Below are 25,709 nucleotides of genomic sequence, written 5' to 3' on the forward strand. Positions count from 1 at the left end.
GTAGCCACTAGCCACATGTGGCTATGCAGTATGTTGTGCTGGAGCAACTGAGGAAACAAATTTTTTATTTATTTAATGTCAATTAGTCAAATTTAAATGTACACAGTCATACAGGACTCGTGGCTACCGTACAGGACTGTACAGCATTGTGTACTGGACATTGTTTCAGTGTATAACATTTCTAGAGTTACTAGGGTTCTAAGACTGCAGAGTTAAATTTAATTCCAACGTCATAATCTTTACAATACAGAAGGAACCATATGATGCAAAAATATAAACTCCCCACGATGACGAGCACATTGAGGGTAGGAACAAGGTTCCGTTAATCTTTCCATCCTCACGGCATCAGTTCGGAGTCTTACATGCAGTGGATCATCACACATTTCCACCCCTGTTATTATACAGCAGTGGGCTGAGGCTTCGAATGACAAGGAAAAGGACATTTGAAACACATATAAAAGTTGTATGAAAATCATAGCAACTAAGAACATGTCTGGCTTGAGGCTTTAACTGTAATCTTGATCACCCACAGGCTTATTTCATATTCAATTTAAGCACTCATGAATAAACAAATACGCACACAAATACATAAAGGTACTACTCTCACATGTGCTTTACACAGATACATGTGCTTCGTGTAACTTACTTGTAGGCATAGATTTATTTCCCAAATCCCTAGGGCTGTCCTTATGCTTCTGGTAATCCACCTCCTGTCATGTCTTATTGCTTAATTATAGTGATGTATTTAACTTATTAATCACAAGAAAACAATAATTTTTCACTTTAAAAAAGCAATGTGTTAATGGTGCTACTTAGAGAACACCTCTTAAGAATACAGAGTACTGGAGTTAAGAGTCTCAAGGAAAGAGAATCACTGATGTTGAAATGTCCCTGGAGAAGTTAGAAACGTCTATAAGCATATTAAAAATAAACTGCCACAGTCCCAAAGCCTTTAATGGAGCTGGGAAAGCTGTTTAATGCACACTAACTTGAAGTGATCGCTGTAGTTTAAAATAGATTTTAATCAAGCACCATCTGCATAATAGGCTGAACAAACAACACAGAGCTCCACTTATAACTCTTATCATGTAAAGTAAATATTATAAAATCTTCACCATAGTAACGGGGCATATCACAGCACTTTTTGTGATGGTACTGTTTCTGTAAGTGAAAAATTCTGCTACTTAAATTCATTCTCTCTTTTCTTTCTAAACTATGCCATCTAAAATCCCCTTATGAGAATAAATTCAAATAAGCATGGAAAGTAAGTCATCTAGTTACTGTGAAATCAGCAAGGCTGTAATACCCCTTTCATTTTACAATCGGGTTTATTATTATCATTAATAATAACAGTACATTTAATGACTCAAAACATCAATTATAGAAAACCATATATAAAATGGTATACTCTTGAGATGATTCACAAGTGCAGGGCACTGTATCGGTACCACAGTTTGTAAAATAAATTCATTTTTAAGGATCCTTGATTCTGCCAAAGATAACTGAGTTTAGTTTTAGGATGAGTTTAGCAAAAATACTCAGTGGCCTTATATAAGGTAAGCAATTTGGGCTACTGTCCAGAAAAATCACTTCAAAGTGAAGAAAAGATTTGATTGTAATTATATACATCTGTTAGTTATGTTTATCAATTTTGTTAGATTCATTTGGTCTTTTCTAAATTTGCCTGTCTAGGGCAATATGTTTACTTCTTCTTATTTTTGATTGAGGGTTTCTCCTGCCTTACACAGCATTGCACAAGCTATCAATATATGGTCCCAGTGAATAAAATGCCAGGTGCCTACGTGTAGCCTCACTTGAGTTTTATTCCATGACTTAATCAAGTATGCTCAATTATCCAGAGTATGAATCATCTAAGAACATATACACCTTGAAAGTACTATATCCTAGAATAATTTAATTACTTAAATGGATTTTAGGAGCCATTATTTGGAATTGAGAAGTAACTGGCTGCTTGACTGAATTTTACTATTTTCCCCAGAACTACTTTGCTAAGTTCAGCCTTAACCAACGGGATACTTTATTTTTGATAAACAAGTACATATTAGTTGCTGGGATACTTCTAAGAAATCCTTAAAAGTATCATGCATATTATATCATGTGAAGTGTTTAACAGCTGTGTAATAAATGCAGTTCAATGTGGAAAATACCAGACTTTAAAATTCTCATTTTAAATATTCTGTCCTAATGTTAGACAGCGTGACCACACATTTGGGACCAACACTGCGTGATTTCACTTCACGTGTACAGAAACCTGCCTGCTTACCCTTTTTATTTTATTCCAGCAATCTTCTAGCCTTCAGAACGGTGGTAAATAACAAGTACTTTTCTAAAGGCTTATTTAATTGTTGCTCTAGTGATACCCTATTTTTTTTTGAGAAAAAAATCCCTTCTCTTTCTGTCCAGTATGGTAATGTACATGCAGTGATGAACTAGCAAATTCTAAGAAACTCTTAAAAGCAAAAAAAAGTAAGCAAAAGCAGGAACCCGGAGAAGTAAGCAGAGTACTGGAGCCAGCTTTCATCTTGAAGACAGCTGCTGAACCTGGTGAAATTGAGTCAAAGTCACAGCAGATAGAAGACAAAGCCCATGGCTGACCAAAAACAGTGGGATGTTTAATGGGAGGTTTCCTATTAAGAGCCAGGACACAAAAGAAGTAGACTTTCAGTGCAGGGTGAAATAAAATGATTTCCCTTGCATGTTCCCTCCCGAGACCTGCAAGGACGATTCTGAATGAGAGGGGAGGAATATCTTTTGTGATAATTCACAAACGGAAGCCAGCTTTTGTAAGGATTTATACCCTGAATGCACACTACGCGAGTGGTCTGAAAAACCTTAAGGCCAAAGCGGTTCCAGATTGTAATGGTCCGAGATGCTTGGGATGCTTGGCAGAAGCAAATACAAACCATCCTTAGAGGAGTCCACTTTCCAACCAGGTCTAACAGAATTCTCATAAAGTTCTAATGAATGTCAGCTGCTATTCCAAAAGCAAAAAAGCAAAATGAAACAAGGCAGTAAAACCAAGAGCCAGCAGCAACAATAAACAATAGAATCAGAACCCAAAAGGCGTCAAGTATTGGAATTAGCTTAAAGAACAAAAGAGATTAAATCTATGGATAAAGAGGAAGCAACTAAAAAAAAAAACAAACAAAAAAAGTCCAAACAGATTTGAGAAAGAACTAAATAAAACTAGAAATATAAAATAATTGAAATTAAAACCTCAATATATCAGCTTTAATTTCAGATTTTATACAGCTGAAAATTGAATTACAAACTGGGGAATTGATATAAATAAATTAATCAGAATGTAATACAGAGCAAGAAGGAAACAGAAAATATGAAAGAAAAGAGTCATGGAGGATAGAATGAGAAAGTCTAGCATTTATCTTATCAGAATTACAGAATGAGAAAGGAGCAAGAATCGGGTAGAGGAAATTTCTGGAAAATACCCAGAATGGATGAAAAACAGAAATATTTAAATTTGGGATAAATTTAAAGGAACACACGTACTACACAATGATGCTGCAGGACACCAAAGGCAAGAGACGATCTTAAAAACTAGTCAGAGAATAGAGGCAGATTATTTTCAAAGGAAAGACAGTGAGGCAGCAGAATTCTGAAAAGCAATAATGACAATCAGGATTCAATGGAGTACTATATTATCTTCAAAATGATAATAGCAAATCACTGTCAATCTAAAATTCTCTTCCTGGTGGAAGTACTTTTTAAGGTAATCATGTTCCCAATAGATCCTCACAAGAGAAAATTTTAAAGGCATAGGGAAAATGACGTCAGATGACAAACTTTACATGTGAATAAATCTAAAGAAAAAAGACTATAAAGACAATAAAAATAGTATTTCATGGAGTTCATAAAATTACGTTTAATTTAAATTTAAGATAAGTTATAATTTAAATTATAATTAAGATAAACAACAGCAATAACTGCTCCAGTGTAAATTGAAAGGAGGGTGTTTGGAGTTAAAGTAATTTAAGAAGGGTAAAGATATTGATCAATGTTAGACTTTCACGCATTTGTGTGTCAGGAGTAGTTACTAAATAAAGAGGAAGATTATAAAATTTCCAGTCTTAAAATGGGAAATTTTGGAATGAGAAAAGTAAGAACAATCTTAAGGAAGGTAAGAAAAAGAAACATAGACACATGTGGGACAGATAGAAAGCAACATATCAATACTGAAATGAGAAATAAACCCAAATATTTTAGTATTTATATGAATGTAAATGAAGTCAGTTTCATTTGAAAGTAAAAATTTAACTATATACCAATGACAAGAGACACATATAAAACTTAAGAAGACTTTTAGCAGAGAAGCTGAAAGTAAAAGGATGGAAAAATATATCTTGTGATTCTTAGCCCATAATTTCCTTAAAGGGAAAACTGTGCTAAAAATACAGTTGTAATGCCAGATACTTGAAGTGTCTTAAAGTGTCTGTTATATTACACATATTGGATTACAGGCTTAGAACCACAAGCTACCCGAGTTTATATTTCTTTGATGTTTGACTGTATGTCTAGTTTATGGCTTCAGGCTGTCAGCACAGCTCCACAGCAATCAGAACCATAAGGAGTGTTTATAAGGTGATAATTTATTTTACTGACGTATTTACAATATTTCTCTCTGTCAAAACAAAGTTATTTCATTTACTTGTTCAATTAGATAAAGTGGAATTAATATGCAATTGCTTAAGAGAGCACAAAGTATTAAGAGGGAAGGTTTAAAGCCTTCTTTTTCAGGTGTGAGACTAAATATTCTTTTTTTAGATCTCGTTAGAAATGATTTAAATGATCCTTTTGACTTAACGCTACTTCACATTTAACTGGAGCTGTTGCAGTACAACATTCCACATAAATCCTGCTCATACATAAAGGAAAATTCCGGTTTAATCATTAGCTGTGATGAAGAATGCCTGAGCATTTTCATCAGAGGACTTTTTTTAGCCATTTAATAAATATAAGTTGAATAAATGGGCAGGAGAATTTTGTACTGGAGAGAAGGTGAAGGACAGTGTGTAGAGCTGGAATATGGGAGGATGGATTTTGAGATGGAAAATGCACTTAAACTCAACATAAATTTGAGAATATCTGTGTAGACAAAAAGTCATTTTAATGAGGGCATTCTTGAGAAATCCACCCCTAGGCCTTCACACATTAGCTTATTCAAGACTATACGACTACGGAATATAAATTCCACTATACAATGCTTACGTGATCATTAATAATAAGCTATACATTACTTTGAGATATGGATGTTAAGTAATTGGGTAGGATACTCACTGGCAAAGTTTCATACTAGCCTGGAATCCCATAACATACAAATTCATACCTCAGCAAAATCGTAAGATATGGGCCTTATGCATCAATAGAAAATGGCAGAACCTGTCAATATTAATTCTATGAATTTCTGGTTTCTACTCAGTCTGCTACTCGTATAAATTGAAGAGTGTGGAAAATGCTATTGTAAGTAAGAATAATCCTGCATGAAATTTACTGTCAGAAGATGCTAATTTTGCATTAATTTCCTGGAATGTCAGCAGTGAATACTGATATAAAGATATAATCCAGATGCACAAATTGATGTTTACTACGAGTAGAACATTAATTTTTCCCCTTGCAATACAGTACTTAACATCTGTGTTTAGAAATTTAGCTTGAATTATCCACGCATAATTTGATATCTAAACCACTGGCCACAAACAGATTCCCGGTGTTCACACTTAGATCCGGTGCTCGTTAGCTGGAGACACCGTTAGAATGATACAGATTTTCTTAAAAATTTATTTTGCCCTCTAAGTGATCAGCCAAAGGTCAGGCTTTTACTAGCCCAATACATTATTTCTGTAATATCAATTAGTCTCCTCCCTCCTTTTTTACTTTCCCTCTTGAGAGGCTGGCTCGCTGACAGGGAGAGACTGTGTAGGTAGAGGGGCGCTGACACCTAGTTGTGCAGCTGTCCTGAAATGTGCCTGGGGTTTGTTTTCCTCAGGGACGGTAGACAGCAGGCATGGACACCAATGAAGTTTACACTCACACAAACCTAGAAACGGGAGGCCCCGCCTGCGGCGCAGCGGCTTCAGGAGGCAGAGCCGGGGGAGGCGGAGCGTGCCCAGAGCCTTTACTGGGTTGTTTGGGGGCAGGCAGGGGCGAGGCAGGGTAGGTGTACTGAGTAAGCTCAGGACTGGGATGTCCGAACAGTTTCAGTGGGCTTGGCTCTGGAGGCGGTCCCTAGCTGTCCATACCTAGCCCTGGGGGGAGACTCGGCAGGGAGTACTGGCGTGGTGTGCCAGAGTTCGATAAAGGAGATGGCTGGGGTGTGGGCTCTGGATTGGTCGGTGTGTTTATCAAAGTCATTCACTATCTCTAGGCATTAGCTACCCTGGTAGTGTTTCCAGGATTAAGGCCCTACATGCCAGAGCTTCAAGAATACTGAAAATAATAAAATATAGTCAACATAGCAGCCTTGCCTTTGTCATCAGGCTAAATAAATCTATGTGTCACTATCTGGATTGTTAAAAGATTAGTGTAGCTATTGTTAAGTTAACCACGTAGATCAGAATCCCACCGTATTACCATTTGTTTCCCCAAAACAAAATGCTCACAAAGTGAAAAGAAAACAAAGGGCTGACACAAGTGACGATTCATTAGTGACATTAAACGAAGAGGAGGAATATGAAGTATGCGTGTAGCCGCCAGTGTTTTTCACAGTAACCAGGCAAGGGTCCTCCTCACTGGGACAAATTCGGAAGATGCCTGACTGATAACCAAGGCAATAAAAAGATGATTTCGATGTTCTTGACTGAGACTTGGTTACGGTGCAGTCATTTGAAAAGGCTGCCTTGAATACTTCAAAGAAATAACTACCTTTTTGTAGCTAATTTTCCAAAATAAGGACAATTAAGACCCATCTTTTTATACAGATAACTTAAGGTGATGCAGATAGACAACCATACCGGCCCGGGGTTAACAGGAGACAGGTAATGAAACACCTAGGCTCCTTCTTCTGGAAGGGAGTCATCTAATATCTCTCTCTGGCCCTTCTTTTCTTCATGCTAAATATGAAAATTTTTTTAAAATAAATAAATAAATTAATTAATTTTTTGGCCGTGTTGGGTCTTCGTTGCTGCGCGTGGGCTTTCTCTAGTTGAGGCGAGTGGGGGCTACTCTTTGTTGCGGTGCACGGGCTTCTCATTGCGGTGACTTCTCTTTGTTGAGGAGCACGGGCTCTAGGCGTGCGGGCTTCAGTAGTTGTGGCACGTGGGCCCAGTCATTGTGGCTCATGGGCTCTAGAGCGCAGGCTCAGTAGTTGTGGGGCACGGGCTTAGCTGCTCCGCGGCATGCGGGAGCTTCCCGGACCAGGGCTCGAACCCGTGTCCCCTGCATTGGCAGGCGGATTCTTAACCACTGCGCCACCAGGGAAGTCCCCTAAACATGAAATGTTTGGATAAGATGACCTCAAAGGATTCCTCTAACCATAACACACACACACACACACACACACACACACACACAGGGCCATCATTATATCCCTGGGATGTTGCCTTCTTAAAATAAAGTGGTTAAATTGAAAGATATTTTTGAATGAGTGGTGAATTAAGCTTGATTTTGGACGCTGAGTCCTACAAGATTAATTATTTTCCCTTACTCACTATGCAGACCCTATACTGTGTGGGTGCAACCTACTTTTACGTTTAATACATTTGCACTAAGAGGATTTATTAGGAACTTAAAAATGCAATTGCACAAGCAGGTGATTTAATCCATTCGGTCCCCCACCAACGTTTCTCATTTGGATGATATAACTTGCATCCACCATAGGTCAAGGGAAGTGCCAGTCAATAGTTTTTTCAGGCAGCAAGCCTTTCCTATTGGTCCCCAAAGTAACCTAGTCATACCTTAGAGGTGTCATCGCCTTCATCCTCATGCACTGAGCTGGACGGTGAAGGAGTTGCAGACTTGCTGCCAGGAGGAGACGGCGAGTTGTGGGGGACACTGCTTCCCCCCATGTTCAATCCAAGCTGAGCACTTAGCTGGGACTGGTTGATGGTGGAGAGCTGGCCGCGCTGCATCATGCCTGGCTGCTGCCTGAGCTCTGCAGGCTGGCCCCTTGGCCTCATGGCTGCCATCTGAGGGTGGGCGCTGTACTGACTTCCTTCTGGGCTCCGTATATCCTGCATCTGTAAAAAACAATGCAGAGGAATCATTTTTCACAAAACTTGTTTCTGGAAAAAATTTTTAAAATTCCCTAGGCTTCAAAAATCCATCGGGATGTCCTGCTAAACTATACACATTTCCACCCCCTCCCTCGGAGTACGGTAACCCTAACAGTACCTATCACCCTGAATTTGAGAACTCGGTCAACGTCACATGTCATTGCTCAAGACCTGGTTGATTATATTTACAGTCCTTCTTTACACTGCAATGAAATGCAAACATACTGCATTAACAGCTATTTATGGTGTACGTTTCAAAATACTGATGCTAATTAGAGTGTCAATATTATATAATTATTAGTGATGACAGCATTCACAGTAATTCACGAAACTCTATTTCTTTGATTCTCATCATTTAAAAAAGGCTTTGAAAGTTAAGCATACTGTGGTTCTCAGTTTACTTCTATCTGGGCTAGTGCTGGCCAAATGATCTACGAACTTCCGACTCAGAACATTTACAGGCTGGTATTAACCAATTGATTAATTGACTACTGAAATGATTTGACTACACAGTCCGATTTGAAAGTAAAGCTCTAAAGTTACAAGGTCACCATATTAATCCATTATGCTATCTGGGTCACTGCTTTTTAGCCTTAATGAGACTCACTCTTACAATTCAAGCAGTGAATTTCATCTCTGCAAGAATTAGAATTAAAAGCATTGGAGGATGAAGCTCTTAATATATCTAGAGGTCAAACGTGCTGTAAGAAGGGTGTGGTGGATTTCACTTAATGTTTCTCTGGCGTTTTCAAACTTAAAATAACGGGGACTATTTTGTGGTGCTTACAGAGGCAGCTCGGTTTTGTTCACTGAAGGAGTTCACGCAGGTAGAGGGTTTATAAAACAAGAGAGAGAAAAACAGAAACAAATGGAAAAAAGGAGGGCAGTGAACAGATATGTGTTAACGTTATATTTGGGAATGGAAAAAGTAAAACTAATGTTACCTTTCTTTATTTCATCAAAAATAAAATCCCGTATAGTGTCAGAATGCCTAGTAACTACTCATCTGCAAATGTTACCACCAATGACATGGAAATAATGAAAAGGTCAATTAAGTAACTTAGTCACAGGATTTTTTTTTTTCTTTTGGTAAGAAAATCATTTTCTACCAATGCTCTCTAGTCATTTTACCAACCGAGTTAGGCCTCCCTGAAACTGGAGTGGTGACTGAAGAGGTGTCTGCCTGGGTTCTCCGTATTCGCTTCTCTGTCTCCACCGTAAGGCCTCTTATTAGTCACACCTTTTGACCTTTCCAAGTCTTGCTACTGCTTCATCTTCAGACTCAGTTCTAGGAATCCTAGACTCTGGCTCTCCTGGGTGAAGGGTTAGTCTGGCTCTATGGCTTTGTACCCATTGATTTCCTGGCTTAAATCAACCTTTTTCCCATAATTTAAACCACATTCCTCCAATCCTTCAAAAGTAGCTCAGAGCTCTCCTTTTTATGAAACCCCTCATTAAGCAGGTATCACTATTCAGTGATACATGTTAGCACTGCAGAGGCTCTAGTGACACGTTCTCAATCTACAGAAGAGGAGGCTGAGGGGCTTTGAATGTCTGTTGAATAAATATATAAATGAATGACTAAACCCCAGAGATCTTAAATGACTTCCCCGAACCACAGTTGGAGGTAAAACCTACATCTCTCAATTCCAGTCTTTGACACTTCCTACTGTATTAAGCAGCTGATGCAATATTTTACGTATCCCAAAGAGAGAGTTATAGCTAATTAAAGATAGTCAAAAACACCCGTCCAGTATTGCCTACCCCAATCCACGGTTTTTGTCTAGTCCATTCGTGGTGCCTCCACTCACATTTACTAAAACAGTTTTTGCTCCTGCTTAACTGTTCCTATGACTTCCACAATCTGACCTTCCCCGTGACATAATACTAGCTTTCACAGTTATCCATAAACTTGTGCCGCCGAGTCTTTTTCAGGCCCATACTCTAAGGCCCTACTGTGTTCTTCCTTAGACCCTCAGCGTGTAGAACTGGTCTCTCATTGTGGGCACAGAGTAACGGGCGCCCGTCAAGGGCACTGTCCTATACGGGGCCGTTCCCTCTCCCAGCCCTGCACCACATAAAGCACTCACACGCATATTCAAACATAGCTGTTTGTAGAGGACACATTTTTAGCGCCCTGCAAATTAAAAATGTTTACTAACAAAATCAGACTGTAAATGATCTTTCCAAACGTATGTCGCTAATTGATACCTTTATTTCTCTGTCACATAAATCCCAAGTTACAAGCATGAACAGCTGTAACCTATCTGGAGCCCACTTCTCACTCTTTCAGAAATATTGTGGTTTTCATGTGACATTGCAGAAGATGATCTCTACGTTGACTTACACCCAGAATTTCCAGATTTACGACTACAAATTTCACTTTGGAGCACCTAGCTCTTCCTCCATTTCGGAATCTTTTTTTATTGTTTTCTCATGCTAATTAGTGTGGTGGGTAGATCTCTGAGAACTAAAATTGTATCTCCACCTTCGTTATATGAGTAGGAGGGGGTGGGCACGGTGGAAGGGGGAAGGGAGTCAAGCTGGGTTGGGACCACTTTTTCAACAGACTCATCCTTAGTTCAGAATATGCCGTCGCCAGCGGTGTTAGGCCGGCAGACAGCAGCTTTCACACTGAATCAAAGAATGACTCTCCTTTGTGGAGGGGGGCAAGCACAAATCAGAGGGCACACTCATCTCCCTAGGCCTCAGCTGCACTTAGAAGTAGATCTTAACACCCCGGTGACACTCCTGAATTAGCAGGAGTTTTTCCATTTCATCTGGCTTTGATAGAAGTCAGTTTACTATTGAACACTGCCTAATGTATAATACGGGGCAAATTAAACTGGAGGGACTCCGATTACTGAAAACTAAGAATAATTAGGCAGCTCATGAAGGTAAGCAAATGTTCTGATTACTGGTTTCCTTCTAGGAAGATAGTGACTAACTACAGGTCTTAATGCGAAATACGAAACTTCAACTTCCAAAATATTACTTCCTGTTACCCTCCAGTATTTTCAATTTACCACGAATACTTCACTTAAGTCATGCTTAATCGCAACTGCTGTTCTGATTCCTCCCAGCTCCTTCATTGACTTCTATTCTTCTTACAGCTTTCCACCCCTAAATGATTCCCGAATATTCTGGGTTTTTTTTTTGCGGTTCGCGGGCCTCTCACCGCCGCGGCCCCTCCCGTTGCGGAGCACAGGCTCCGGACGCGCAGGCGCAGCGGCCATGGCTCACGGGCCCAGCCGCTCTGCAGCATGTGGGATCCTCCCGGACCGGGGCACGAACCCGCGTCCCCTGCATCGGCAGGCGGACTCTCAACCACTGCGCCACCGGGGAAGCCCCATCTTTCTGTTTTTGAGTGGCATTTCTTCATCCGGCTAAGATGCATCGTGATTTTGTTAACGGGGAATGTTCTAAATAAAAACGTTCAGTTCTGGCCCAAACTCCGGGCCTAACTCTGCTAGATGTCACTACTTGGACATCACCCCTGCTGGCAAACTGAATACGGTTTTCTTTCTCAAAACTATTTTGTGCTCTGTGTCCAGTTTCTTTCGATGATACATACCTTCATCCTCCCCGTCACTTCTACTCAAAACGTTCTAGTAATTTTGGGTTCATTCCTTTTCTATCAAAGTCTTGTCAGTTCCACTGAGTCTGCACTGTGATACCCCTTCCACCTTCCCTTCCTCTCACTCGCACTCCATCCACATATTTCAGGACTTCCTCACTTTCATTCCCTCCTCACTTGCAATAGCTACTTAACTAAAAAGAATATCTTCACATCCACCCTGAAGAGTACTGTAAAGTTAATCTTCATGAGCCAGACTCAAAACCTTCGCAGTGGTATCTGCCTACCAAACTGAATCCAAACTCTTTGGCATGCCATTCAAGATTCCAAATGAACTTTGTTCCTTGTAAGTGTCCTTCACACACGTGACTGTTCAACCAAACCCAACTGATTGCTCTCCTTTGCCTCTCTCTCCCTTGAACATGTGCCTTTGTCTATGCTGCTCTTTCAGCGTTCACTTTCTGAGCATTTGCTGTTTGAACTTTTGAAAGACAGTTACAAAAAATGCTTTGCTCAGTGATTTGTGGTTCACACAGAACTTTTACCTACTGGGCCTCATAATTCCCCTTGGAGGTAGTTCTATAGAAATGGCTGTTTTGTACAAGTTTGTTGAGAATGGTAGAGGATAAATGGTCTCAGATCTCTCTACCAACAAAGATTAAAGTAGAAATGTGCTTATTTTACATATTTGTGATCTTTTCACAATTCCACGATGCCATTACCATATTCACATATCCAAACCCTGAAAATACTGGGTTCGCCAAAAAGTGCCTATGGTTAAGTAAAAATAAAAGACACATTTTTTCATTTTCACCAATAACTTTATTGAACAACGTATTCACCCTTCTATTCCACTACCTTCTGCCATTTTCGAGGCAACTTCATAATTCCATCGTCCCAAAACATTTTATCTTTTTGAGCAAAGAACTGTTCCAGGTGCCTCTTTTTTTTAAAAACATCTCTACTGGAGCATAATTGCTTTACATTGTTGTGTTAGTTGCTGCTGTAGAACAAAGTGAATCAGTTATACATATACATATATCCCCATATCCCCTCCTTCTTGCGTCTCCCTCCCACCCTCCCTATCCCACCCCTCTAGGTGGTCACACAGCACCGAGCTGATCTCCCTGTGCTATGCGGCTGCTTCCCACTAGCTGTCTATTTTACACTTGGTAGTGTATATATAAGTCCATGCCACTCTCTCACTTTGTCCCAGCTTACCCTTCTCCCTCCCCATGTCCTCAAATCCATTCTCTATGGCTGTGTCTTTATTCCTGTCCTACCCCTACATTCTTCAGAACTTTTTTTTTTTTTTTTTTTTTTTAGATTCGATATATATGTGTTAGCACACGGTGTTTGTTTTTCTCTTTCTGACTTACTTCACTCTGCACGACAGACTTGAGGTCCATCCACCTCACTACAAATAACTCAACTTCGTTTCTTTTCATGGTTGAGTAATATTCCATTGCATGTATGTGGCACATCTCCTTTATCCATTCATCTGTCGATGGATACTTAGGTTGCTTCCATGTCCTGGCTATTGTAAATAAGAGAGCTGCAATGAACATGGTGGTACATGACTCTTTTTGAATTATGGTTTTCTCAGGATATATTCCCAGTAGTGGGATTGCTGGGTTGTATGGTAGTTCTATTTTTAGTTTTTTAAGGATCCTCCATACTGTTCTCCATAGTGGCTGTATCAATTTATATTCCCACCAGCAAGAGGGTTCCCTTTTCTCCACACCCTCTCCAGCATTTATTGTTTGTAGATTTTTTGATGATGGCCATTCTGACCAGTGTGATACCTCACTGTAGTTTTGAGTTGCGTTTCTCTAATGATCAGGGATGTTGAGCATCCTTTCATGTGTTTGTTGGCATTCTGTATATCTTCTTTGGATAAATGTCTGTTTAGGTCTTCTGCCCATTTTTGGATTGGGCTGTTTGTTTCTTGATATTGAGCTGCATGATCTGCTTGCATATTTTGGAGATTAGTCCCAGTTGCTTCATTTGCAAATATTTTCTCCCATTCTGAGGGTTGTCTTTTTGTCTTGTTGATGGTTTCCTTTGCTGTGCAAATGCTTTTAAGTTTCATTAGGTCCCATTTGTTTTTTTTTTGTTTTTATTTCCATTTCTCTAGGAGGTGGGTCAAAAAGGATCTTGCTGTGATTTATGTCATAGAGCGTTCTGCCTATATTTTCCTCTAAGAGTTTTATAGTGTCTGGCCTTACATTTAGGTCTTTAATCCATTTTGAGTTTATCTTTGTGTATGGTGTTAGGGAATGTTCGAATTTCATTCTTTCACATGTAGCTGTCCACTTTTCCCAGCACCACTTACTGAAGAGACTGTCTTTTCTCCATTGTATATTCTTGCCTCCTTTATCAAAGATAAAGTGGCCATATGTGAGTGGGTTTATCTCTGGGCTTTCTATCCTGTTCCATTGATCTATATTTCCGTTTCTGTGCCAGTACCATACCGTCTTGATGACTGTAACTTTGTAGTATAGTCTGAAGTCAGGGAGCCTGATTCCTCCAGCTCCGTTTTTCTTTCTCAAGATTGCTTTGGCTATTTGGGGTCTTTTGTGTTTCCATACAAATTGTGAAATTTTTTGTTCTAGTTCTGTGAAAAATGCCATTGGTAGTTTGATAGGGATTGCATTGAATCCATAGATTGCTTTGGGTAGTAGAGTCATTTTCACAATGTTGATTCTTCCAATCCAAGAACATGTTATATCTTTCCATCTCTTTGTATCATCTTTAATTTCTTTCATCAGTGTCTTATAGTTTTCTGCATACAGGTCTTTTGTCTCCTTAGGTAGGTTTATTCCTAGGTATTTTATTCTTTTTGTCGCAATGGTAAATGGGAGTGTTCCCTTAATTTCTCTTTCAGATTTTTCATCATTAGTGTATAGGAATGCAAGAGAATTCTGTGCATTAACTTTATATCCTGCTACTTTACCAAATTCATTGATTAGCTCTAGTAGTTTTCAGGTGGCAACTTTAGGGTTCTTTATGTACAGTATCATGTCATCTGCAGACAGTGACAGTTTTACTTCTTCTTTCCTGATTTGGATTCCTTTTATTTCTTTTTCGCCTTTGATTGCTGTGGATAAAACTTCCAACACCGTGTTGAATAGTACTGGTGAGAGTGGGCAACTCTGTCTTGTTCCTGATCTTAGTGGAAATGGTTTCAGTTTTTCACAATTGAGAAAGATGTTGGCCGTGGGTTTGTCATATATGGCCTTTATTATGTTGAGGTAGGTTCCCTCTATGCCTACGTTCGGGAGAGTCTTTATCATAAATGAGTGTTGAACTATTTCGAAAGCTTTTTCTGCATCTATTGAGATTATCATATGGTTTTTATCCTTCAATTTGTCAATACGGTGTATCACTTTGATTGATTTGTGTAGATTGAAGAATCCTTGCATTCCTAGGATAAATCCCACTTGATCATGGTGTATGATCCTTTTAATGTGCTGCTGGATTCTGTTTTCTAGTATTTTGTTGAGGATTTTTGCATCTATGTTCATCAGTGATATTGACCTGTAGTTTTTTCTTTGTGACATCTTTGTCTGGTTTTGGTAACAGGGTGATGGTGGCCTCGTAGAATGAGTTTGGGAGTGTTCTTCCATCCGCTATATTTTGGAAGAGTTTGAGAAGGACAGGTGTTAGCTCTTCCCTAAATGTTTGATAGAATTTGCCTGTGAAGCAATCTGTTCCTGGGCTTTTGTTTGTTGCAAGATTTTTAATCACAGTTTCAGTTTCAGTGCTTGTGACTGATCTGTTTATATTTTCTATTTCTTCATGGTTCAGTCTCGGGAGGTTGTGCTTTTCTAAGAATTTGTCTATTTCTTCCAGGTTGTCCATTTTATTGGCATAGAGTTGCTTGTACTAATCTCTTATGATCCTTTGTATTTCTGCAGTATCAGTTGTTATTTCTCTTTTTTCATTTCTATTTCCCTTGATTTGAGTCTTCTCCCTTTTTTTCTTGATGAGTCTGGCTAATGGTTTATCAATTTTGTTTATCTTCTCAAAGAACCAGCTTTTAGTTTTATTGATCTTTGTTGCTGTTTCCTTCTTTTTTTTTTTTTCCATTTATTTCTGATCTGATCTTTATGATTTCTTTCCTTCTGCTAACTTTGGGGTGTTTTTGTTCTTCTTTCTCTAACTGCTTTAGGTGTAAAGTTATGTTGTTTATTTGAGAGTTTTCTTGTTTCTTGTGGTAGGCTTGTATAGCTATAAACTTCCCTCTTTAGAATGGCTTTTGCTGCATCCCATAGGTTTTGGGTCGTTGTGTTTTCATTGTCATTTGTTTCTAGGTATTTTTTGATTTCTTCTTTGATTTCTTCAGTGGTCTCTTGGTTATTTAGTAGCATATTGTTTAGCCTCCATGTGTTTGTATTTTTTTCAGTGCTTTTTCCTGTAATCGATATCTAGTCTCATAGCGTTGTGGTAGGAAAAGATACTTGATACAATTTCAATTTTCTTAAATTTACCAAGGCTTGATTTGTGACCCAAGATATGATCTATCCTGGAGAATGTTCCATGAGAACTTAAGAAGAAAGTGTATTCTGTTGGTTTTGGATAGAATGTCCTATAAATATCAATTAAGTTCATCTTGTTTAATGTGTCATTTAAAGCTTGTGTTTCCTTATTTTCTTTTTAAAATTTATTTATTTTATTCACTTTTGGCTGTGTTGGGTCTTCATTGCTGTGCATGGGCTCTTCTCTAGTTGCGGCAAGTGGGGGCTACTCTTTGTCGCGGTGCACAGGCTTCTCATTGCGGTGGCTTCTCTTGTTGCAGAGCATGGGCTCTAGGTGCGCAGTCTTCAGTAGTTGTGGCTTGTGGGCTCAGAAGTTGTGGCTTGTGGGTTCTAGAATGCAGGCTCAGTATTTGGGCACATGGGCTTAGGTGCTCCATGGCATGTGGGATCTTCACGGACCTGGGCTCAAACTGAATTCCCCTGCAATGGCAGGCGGATTCTTAAACACTGTGCCACCAGGGAAGCCCCTCCTTATTTATTTTCTTTTTGGATGATCTGTCCATTGGTGAAAGTGGGGTGTTAAACTCCCCTACTATGATTGTGATACTGTCAATTTCCCCTTTTATGGCTGTTGTATTTGCCTTATGTATTGAGGTGCTCCTACGTTGGGTGCATAAATATTTACAATTGTTATATCTTCTTCTTGAATCGATCCCTTGATCATTATGAAGTGTCCTTCTTTGTCTCTTGTAATAGTCTTTATTTTAAAGTCTATTCTGTCTGATATGAAAATTGCTACTCCAGCTTTCTTTTGATTTCCATTTGCATGGAATATCTTTTTCCATCCCTTCACTTTCAGTCTGTATCTGTCCCTAGGTCTCAAGTGGGTCTCTTGTAGACAGCATATATACGGGTCTTGTTTTTGTATCCATTCAGGCAGTCTATGTCTTTTGGTTGGCACATTTAATCCATTTACATTTAAGGTAATTATCGATACGTATGTCCCTGTTACCATTTTCTTAATTGTTTTGTTATTGTAGGTTTTTTCCTTCTCTTGTGCTTCCTGCCTAGATAAGTTCCTTTAGCATTTGCTGTAAAGCTGGTTTGGTGGTGCTGAATTCTCTTAGCTTTTGCTTGTCTGTAAAGGTTTTAATTTTCTCCGTCGAATCTGAATGAGATCCTTGCTGGGTAGAGTAATCTTGGTTGTAGGTTTTTCCCTTTCATCGTTTTAAATATTTCCCGCCACTCCCTTATGGCTTGCAGAGTTTCTGCTGAAAGATCAGCTGTTAACCTTATGGGGATTCCCTTGTGTGTTTTTTGTTGCTTTTCCCTGGCTGCTTTTAATATTTTTTCTTTGTATTTAATTTTTGATAGTTTGATTAATATGTGTCTTGGCATGTTTCTCCTTGGATTTATCCTGTATGGGGCTCTCTGTGCTTCCTGGACTTGATTACTTCCTTTCCCATATTAGGGAACTTTTCAAATCTCTTCAAATATTTTCTCAGTCCCTTTCTTTTTCTCTTCTTCTTCTGGGACCCCTATAATTTGAATGTTGGTGTGTTTAATGTTGTCCCAGATGTCTCTGAGACTGTCCTCAGTTCTTTTCATTTCTTTATTCTGCTCTGCAGTAGTTATTTCCACTATTTTATCTTCCAGGTCACTTATCCGTTCTTCTTCTCAGTTATTCTGCTATTGATTCCTTCTAGAGAGTTTTAAATTTCATTTAGTGTGTTGTTCATCATTGTTTATTTGCTCTTTAGCTCTAGGTCCTTGTTAAACGTTTCTTGTATTTTCTCCATTTTGTTTCCAAGATTTTGGATCATCTCTACTATCATTACTCTGAATTCTTTTTCAGGTAGACTGCCTATTTCCTCTTCATTCGTTTGGTCGGGTGGGTTTTTACCTTGCTCCTTTATGTGCTGTGTATTTCTCTGTCTTCTCCTTTTGCTTAACTTACTGTGTTTGGGGTCTCCGTTTCACAGGCTGCAGGTTTGTAGTTCCCGTTGTTTTTGGTGTCTGCCCTTAGTGGCTAAGGTTGGTTCAGTGGGTTGTGTACGCTTCCTGGTGGAGGGGACTAGTGCCTGTGTTCTGGTGGATGAGGCTGGATCTTGTCTTTCTGGTGGCAGGACTGTGTCCAGTGGTGTGTTTTGGGGTGTCTGTGAACTCAATATGATTTTTGGCAGCCTCTCTGCTAATGCGTGGTGTTGTGTTTCTGTCTTGCTAGCTGTTTGGCATAGGGTGTCCAGCACTGGGCTAGCTGGTCGTTGAGTGGAGCTGGGTCTTAGCGTTGAGACAGAGATCTCTGGGAGAGCTCTTGCCGACTGATATTATGTGGGGCTGGGAGGTGTCTGGTGGACCAATGTCCTGAACTCAGCTCTCCCACCTCAGAGGCTCAGGGCTGACACCCAGCTGGAGCACCAAAACCCTGTCAACCACATGAGTTTTGGGAAGTCTGAGGTCTTCTGCCAGTGTCCAGTAGGTGTTCTGTAGGAGTTGTTCCACATGTAGATGTATTTTTGATGTATTTGTGGGGAGGAGGATGATCTCCATGTCTTACTCCTCTGCCATCTTGAAGGTCCTCCCCAGGGGCCTTTTACAGTCTTCCAGGGAACTGAAAATTTTTCCATTAAAAGAATTTTGTAAAGACCTAAATAAATGGAAATCTGAAGGTGCAGTGTCTGATGAATATGGAGGATGAATCAGAACTTCTCAGCCAAGCTGTAACAGTTTTTGTCTGGTCATCTAAGAAACACGTGGTCTTGCGTTATCCTGATGGAAGATAAGGAGTTTTTTGTTGGCTAATTCTGGATGCTTTTGTCGAGTGTTGCTTTCAGTTGGTCTAATTGGGAGCAGTACTTGTTGGAATTAATCGTTTGGTTTTCCGGAAGGAGCTCATAAATAAAGGACTCCCTTGCAATCCCGCAATATACACAACATCACCGTCCTTGGATGAAGACCACCTTTTGGTGTAGTTGGTGGTGGTTCATGTCACTTACCCCACGATCTCTTCCATTTCACATTACTGTACAGTATCTACTTTTCATCACCAATCACAATTTGTTTTAAAAATAGAACGTTTTCATTACATTTAAGTAGAGAATCTCATGTGGAAATATGGTCAAGAAGGGTTTTTTTCACTTAACTTATGTGGAACCCAAACGTCAAAGGGATTAACATAACCAAGCTGGTGCAAATGATTTTCAGTGCTTGATTTGGATATTTTGAGTATGTCAGCTATCTCTCAGGTGGTATAATGTTGATTGTTCTCAATTAACATCTCGCTTTGATCGCTATCTACTTCAACTGGTCTACCTCACTGTGGAGCATCGTCCAGCAAGAAATCTCCAGCATGAAACTTTGGAAACCACTTTTGACATGTTCGATCAGTCACAGCACCTTCTCTATAGACTTCACAAATCTATTTTTGCATTTCGGTTGCATTTTTACCTTTCTTGAAATAATACAGTAGAGGGACTTCCCTGGTGGTCCGTGGTAAATAATCCTCCTTTCAAAGCAAGGGACACAGGTTTGACCCCTGGTCGGGGAACTAAGATCCCACGTGCCACGGGGCAACTAAGCCTGCGCACCACAACTACTGAGCCTGCACCTCAATGAGAGAGCCCGCGTGCCACAACTAGAGAGAGAGAACCCATATGTCTCAACGAAGACGACCCTGCGTGCTGCAACTAAGACCCAACACAGCCAAGAAAAAAAAGTTTTTTTAAAAAAAGAAATAATAAAGCGTAATATCCCCAAAATGTTTTCTTCCACCTTCAATATTAAAATGGCTACACAAAAATTCACCAATTTTGATAAGTCTGTTTTTAAATGCATGCTGATATGACAGCTGTCACATATGATCTAACAAAATTGTTTTCAATGAAGTTAAAGACAACTAAGTGCTATGAGAGCCACCTTACGGAAGAAAATCAATGAACCTTTTGGGCAACCCAATATTTTGAAATGAAGTTCAAAAGTCAGCTCATCTACAAAGCTTTAAGAACCTTCTTATTATGAAGTGCCAAAGCATTCTGTTTGTACTTTCTTTGTGGGACACTACTTTCAAATTTCTTAAACGTGTACTCCTAGACAGTAATCATGATTTGTACATGACTAATGCATTTTTCAATCCTTCCTGAGATCTCTTTTAGTTACATTAGGTATTCCAAGTATTCAAAAAAATACCTGCCTAGTCAGTATATAAATGAAGAAATAAACACTACGAGTATAAACTGACTTTAACCAGTTTGATGATCTTTATTTTTTCCTGTGAACGTCATCCAGCTTTAGTCCCAAGATGAAAAGAAAATATGAATAATGTCTGTTTCCATTTGTGGCAGAAACCTCAAGCTGTACCCTCTAACACTCATTTACTTTTGTCTGGAGGGACAAGCCTCCAGTAGTTGGCTGTCTAGTCGGAAAGCTGGCTAACAGAGGGCACTGCCTCCTTCCTTTGCAGCTCTGTATGGCCATGTGGCCATGTTTTGGCTACTGAAATATAAATGAAAGTGTTGGGAGGTACTTCCAAGAAATATCCTTGAAGGAAGGGTTCACCTTCTTTTGTTCTTTTCTGCTGGCAAAAATGTGGGTGTGATGATTAGAACTCAGGAAAATGTCTCGGACCAAGAGGCAGCACGCTTAGGATGTTGGAGGCACAGGAAAGAAGCTTGAGTGTCTGATTATCATGAAGACACGGGACCCTGGACAACCTACTTACTATGGGAGTATTTAATGTGGAAGGGAAGAAAATGTCAATCTTTTTTCAGTGGTTTTGAGTTTCCTGTTATATGTAGTGGAACTAATCTTGACTGATACACCCTAATAGATTATAAAGTCAAAAAAGCAGGGATAGAATCTACTTCATTTACCATTTTAGCCCTAGTATCTAGCACAGACCTTGGCACATAGTAGATACTCAACACATATTTTCTTGAGTTCCACTGAAAAGATGCTCAGGTACATTTAGGATTGATGACTCTGGCTTCACATAGAGAATACCACAAATCCTTGATCTTTGGGAAACTACATTTGCTAAATTCTCAGGACTCAAATGTCTCAAGGTACTTTCTAACCTGTGTGTGAATTTCTCGTTTTGTTTATTTCAAGCCCAATGAACTTTGTTTTTTCTTGGCTAAAAGTCCTGCATGTCATTGGTATTTTAATTTTGAATGGCTCTTAATATTTATCTCCCCATTGGGGAAACTCAATCCATTGAAAATGGATGCTAGATTTCACTTTTTTGAAAACGGGAACTGTTTCCTTAAATTTTACAGATTGTTACTGAAGACCAATATTGTTCTTTAATTATGGGAGCTAACAAATGTCAATTAAAGTAATGGAGGAAGATTATGATGATGAAGATTATGATGAACTCCACTGAGGTCCTTCAAAACCTTTTTCCAATTACTGGAAAGCAAAAGCTCAGTTAAAACCAATTAGGAAACCAAAGCAGATATCATGTGTTCTCCCTCATGACCTGCCTTGTAATCCATGGCCTGATGCTAATACCATGTTCCTTTCTCCCCTGGCCCATACCTACAGCGTAAGAGCGCCAGGTTGAGGATACAGCTTGAGTGGGAAACTTCAGGTACGCTATTTGATACATATCTCAACACGTGTTCTCACGTTATTTTTCTTGGATTCTCTTTGAAAAGGAAAAGAAAAAAATACCCAAGTTGTTCATCTCAGATTATTTTAAAAAATGAGTAACACTTTGGTATAACTAATACCCAAAGAAAAGAAAAATCCTTAAAACAACATTAGTTGTACTCATGACAAAAGGGCGTTAAAATCTCACACTTGAACGGCACCAGAACAAATGAAGGCCTGCGTTTCAGTATTTAAAATTGTGTGTTTCACAGTCCTTCAGAGTCTGTTTTCTTCTTTCAGATATCAGCATCCTTCCCAGTCCAACATGTGAACCTTGAAAGCTATCATTATCGCTGCCTCTAGCAGACAATCCATATCAAAACAGTCGTACACATAAAGCTCTAACGATGTCTTGGCTTTCTCTGCTCTGATCCAGCTGTTTGAGTGAACAGCAGTTGGTGAACAGAGCCTGGAACGTGGGGAGCCCCGAGGCCTTATCTGCTAATGCGGCTCCACCAGCTGCTGCCTTCTGTGGGCTTTGGGGGCGAGGCCTGGAACTGTGCCAGTTGCAGCAGGAACAAGAGAACGTGAGCAATCTCTGAGGCCCTTCCGTTTACCCCTGTCTGTCAGAATTTGACACCTTTTGCTGTTGAGTGCTTTTCCCAGGGCTATGAGGAGACCCCGCTGGCTTAGGCTGTGACAAGTGCTTACTCTCAGTCCCTTTTATACACACTATCAAACACACACCATCCTCAGCATCTAAAGAAAAACTTCTGAGACTTGCTCTTGGTTCTCCATCCAGCCTTGCATGATTAATCAGGCCAGGGAGGCTAAGCCCTTCCATTTTTCTTAGGAGTAATGCACTCTAAGAGGCTATGAGAAGAATGTAAATGTTGACATTATTTAAGTCCCCAATTTGATTACATATTTTTGCCAGGGATTCAATTAATATGTAAATGTATACACCCAGACAAATTCGTGGGTCAATTTAACAGTCAAATTTTATTTATTATTTTCCTAAATGCATTTCCAAGAGAGAGCCAAATTATTTGTTGTCCAAATTAAATCATTTCTATGTGATCTCCTCGTGTGATCTATTTATTATTTTAAAAAGTATTTTAAATAAACGTTAACACTTTTTGCTATTCGATTTCTGATTTTGAAGAGTGACATTTAATGTCAGAAGAGGGGAAATCTGGGAAATGCATGTGCAGTTCTAAAGAAAGATTAAAGATTTTAATGAAAATGTATGTTCAACCTAATATTTGGTCAGAATAACTTGATTTCAACTCTGAAGTTCAAAAAAAATTGTTTTTGAATTTCACATTCTACTTTTCTTCCAAAAGACAGTATCAACAAATAGCGCTCAGATTTCTTTACAATGCACTAAAATGGAATATTTATAGTTCAGTTAGGATAGTCATCATAAAACTATTACAAGAAAGCAAATAATTCATTAAATATTTGCCAAAAGCCCAGACACAGCACTCTCTAGAATTACCATCCTTGGGGAAGGCTAAAAACACCACCTCGGAAAGCAAGCACTCGTGTCCACGTGACCTTCCATAACACCTGACCATCCTCCTCCCTCAAACTGGGGTCTCTCCCTCATCGTAGCCTCCTCCATGAATCAGGACCCTTATCACACAAGGGATTTGATATGATAGAGGAAAACATCACTGAAAGTTTTAAACATCATGGCTAAAATTTGTACTGGCTAAAGATCATTTTAAATGAAAAATTTTAATTTAATGAATTTTCTGTATGCCCCCCCCAGGGATGAACCAAAGATCAAACATCGAAGACAGAAAGCCTCAGGAGGGAGGACCCCCAACCTCTGAATGTCCTCAGTGTCCTTGCCAGGTCTTGACCCTCCCTGACAGAACCTGACTTCTGTTTCCGTTACATCGCCTAGATCCAGAAAGAAACATTCTTAGGTGCCCTAGTGTATGCATCCGGATTCATTTTTACAAACTGGAAAAGCAATTCTGTCTCCTTTTATTTGATTTCTTTACCTTCCTTTTTCCAGATGGGAGGTAGTGCGCCGTGGTGGAGGAAGCCCTGCTCATGACATCCTCAGGCTAGCTCTGATGCTAATGAGCTGTCTCACGTTTCATAATCAATCTGGCCCTCATTTTCCACCTCTGCAAAATAGGTGGATAGCAACTCTTCAGCAGCGAATATTTATTGAGTGTTTACTCTAGAGGCACTGCTCTAGGAACCAGGTAAACAACGGCGACCAAGCACACTGCAACCCCTCCCCTCCGCAGCTCGTTTTCCAGCGGGGCAAACAGACAGCGTGATAAATAAGCGCTGGACGTAGTTTGTCTGACGGTGGTACGATTCAAAGAGACCAACCTGAGAGCAATGTACTGACCTTAACGCTTGCTGCAAAGCGCACTTGTGAGGATCACCTCGAGTAAAACCGATGAACCGGTTCTGCCCAGCGTGAGCTTACTCTGTGGTTGACGCTCACACGCATTACCTCTTGGGGGAGAGGCTGATGTTTACCTTTTGCTATCAGCCTTGGGTCACTTTCCCTGACCAGTTCTCGTTCATGGTGAGCCACTGACATGGCTGTGAGCAAGCATTCTGGCTGCCCCAAAGCTTGCATCTGTGGGGACCTTCCCCGGGATACGCCGGGCAGCTCGTGTCACAGAGCACAGGGGTTCACTGGGAGAAAGTGAATAGCCCAGATAAAGGTTGAACTTATAACCCAGATTTTAACAGCTCCCTGATCAAGGCTAACAGGCTAACTGGTAGATAAAGAGTTCCAAAAAATTTTAAGGCATACGAATGTATTACAGTTCATAGTATACCATTTTCTCCCATCAACTCTGTACATACAGTCTCTCTTGTGCATCACGGTGATGGCCGGGAGGTTACGGGGTCGAGGGGCGTCTTCTAACTGCACGGTTGGAAAGATTTTGTTTTACTCAGATCGAGGCGCTCCATTTTTGACTACTTCGTGCCAACACTCTGTCTCTTGCTGTTCCCGCTAAGCTATCAACATCTCAGCGTTACCAAGCTTGACGCTGTGCTTCACGGAGCCCTCTGCCCGGCTCAAATAAGGGAAACACGCAAATGCACAGTGGGCGAGCTTGACTCTTAGTTGACAAGGAGCATCTCTCTTAATTCCAATTCACGGCCGGACATGAAGGCTCAGGGACTGGAATTTCTCCCGTAACCATTGATAAAAAGGGTTTGGGGGACCATCTGGTCCACCCTCCGCTTCCCCAGACATCTGAATTAGCAGTTCCTACACACTTGTACACTTCTGGTAATAGGAGTCTATGAGTCTGCTCTGTGTCTACTGTGATTAGAGTCAGTGAAGCCCTTTATTTGTATAGATCCTGTCTTTCACATCTGCACTACAAAGTGTACGCAGTGCTTTGTTCATCGGGCTAAAATCTTATATTAACGTGTATTCAAACATGCTAATGTCTGTTCACACTTCCTCTGCTTTGACGTTCTCAGAGAAGGGACTGAATAATGTGCCTTATTTTCAGAACTCTTTCAAAGGATTGTGTGCATTGGAACAAAAAGAATGGATTGGAAGAATAGTGATAAGAAAATTGGGAAATGTTACGAGACATGCCCTGTGGGAGTTGTGGTTTACCTACGAGAACTTGTTCTGTATATTTATAGCATCACAAGTCAGCTTAAATGGTTTTTTATATTATACTCAAACCTGAAAATATAAGTGAATTTCATAGTTTCTACTGGAATATTAATGGGATGCTAGTAAAAGTGGAGATGTCAAGTGGAATACTGACATCTTAACATCAGTTCAGAAAAGTGATATTTGAGTTCATT

At 39.8% G+C, this 25,709-nt stretch overlaps 1 protein-coding gene across 7 annotated transcripts in view; it reads right to left on the bottom strand.

Annotated features, from left to right (window-relative positions):
* Nucleotides 1-25,709, bottom strand: part of TOX (thymocyte selection associated high mobility group box) — a 298,710-nt gene that overhangs the window by 38,918 nt on the left and 234,083 nt on the right. For all 7 annotated transcript variants that reach the window (XM_067017308.1, XM_059043658.2, XM_067017309.1 and 4 more), the window contains one exon: nucleotides 7,929-8,210. In XM_067017308.1, the coding sequence (XP_066873409.1) occupies nucleotides 7,929-8,210 (282 nt within the window). The remainder of the gene's footprint in view (nucleotides 1-7,928; nucleotides 8,211-25,709) is intronic.

Source organism: Kogia breviceps, chromosome 17, assembly GCF_026419965.1.
Source record: "Kogia breviceps isolate mKogBre1 chromosome 17, mKogBre1 haplotype 1, whole genome shotgun sequence".
Lineage (NCBI taxonomy): Eukaryota > Metazoa > Chordata > Mammalia > Artiodactyla > Physeteridae > Kogia > Kogia breviceps.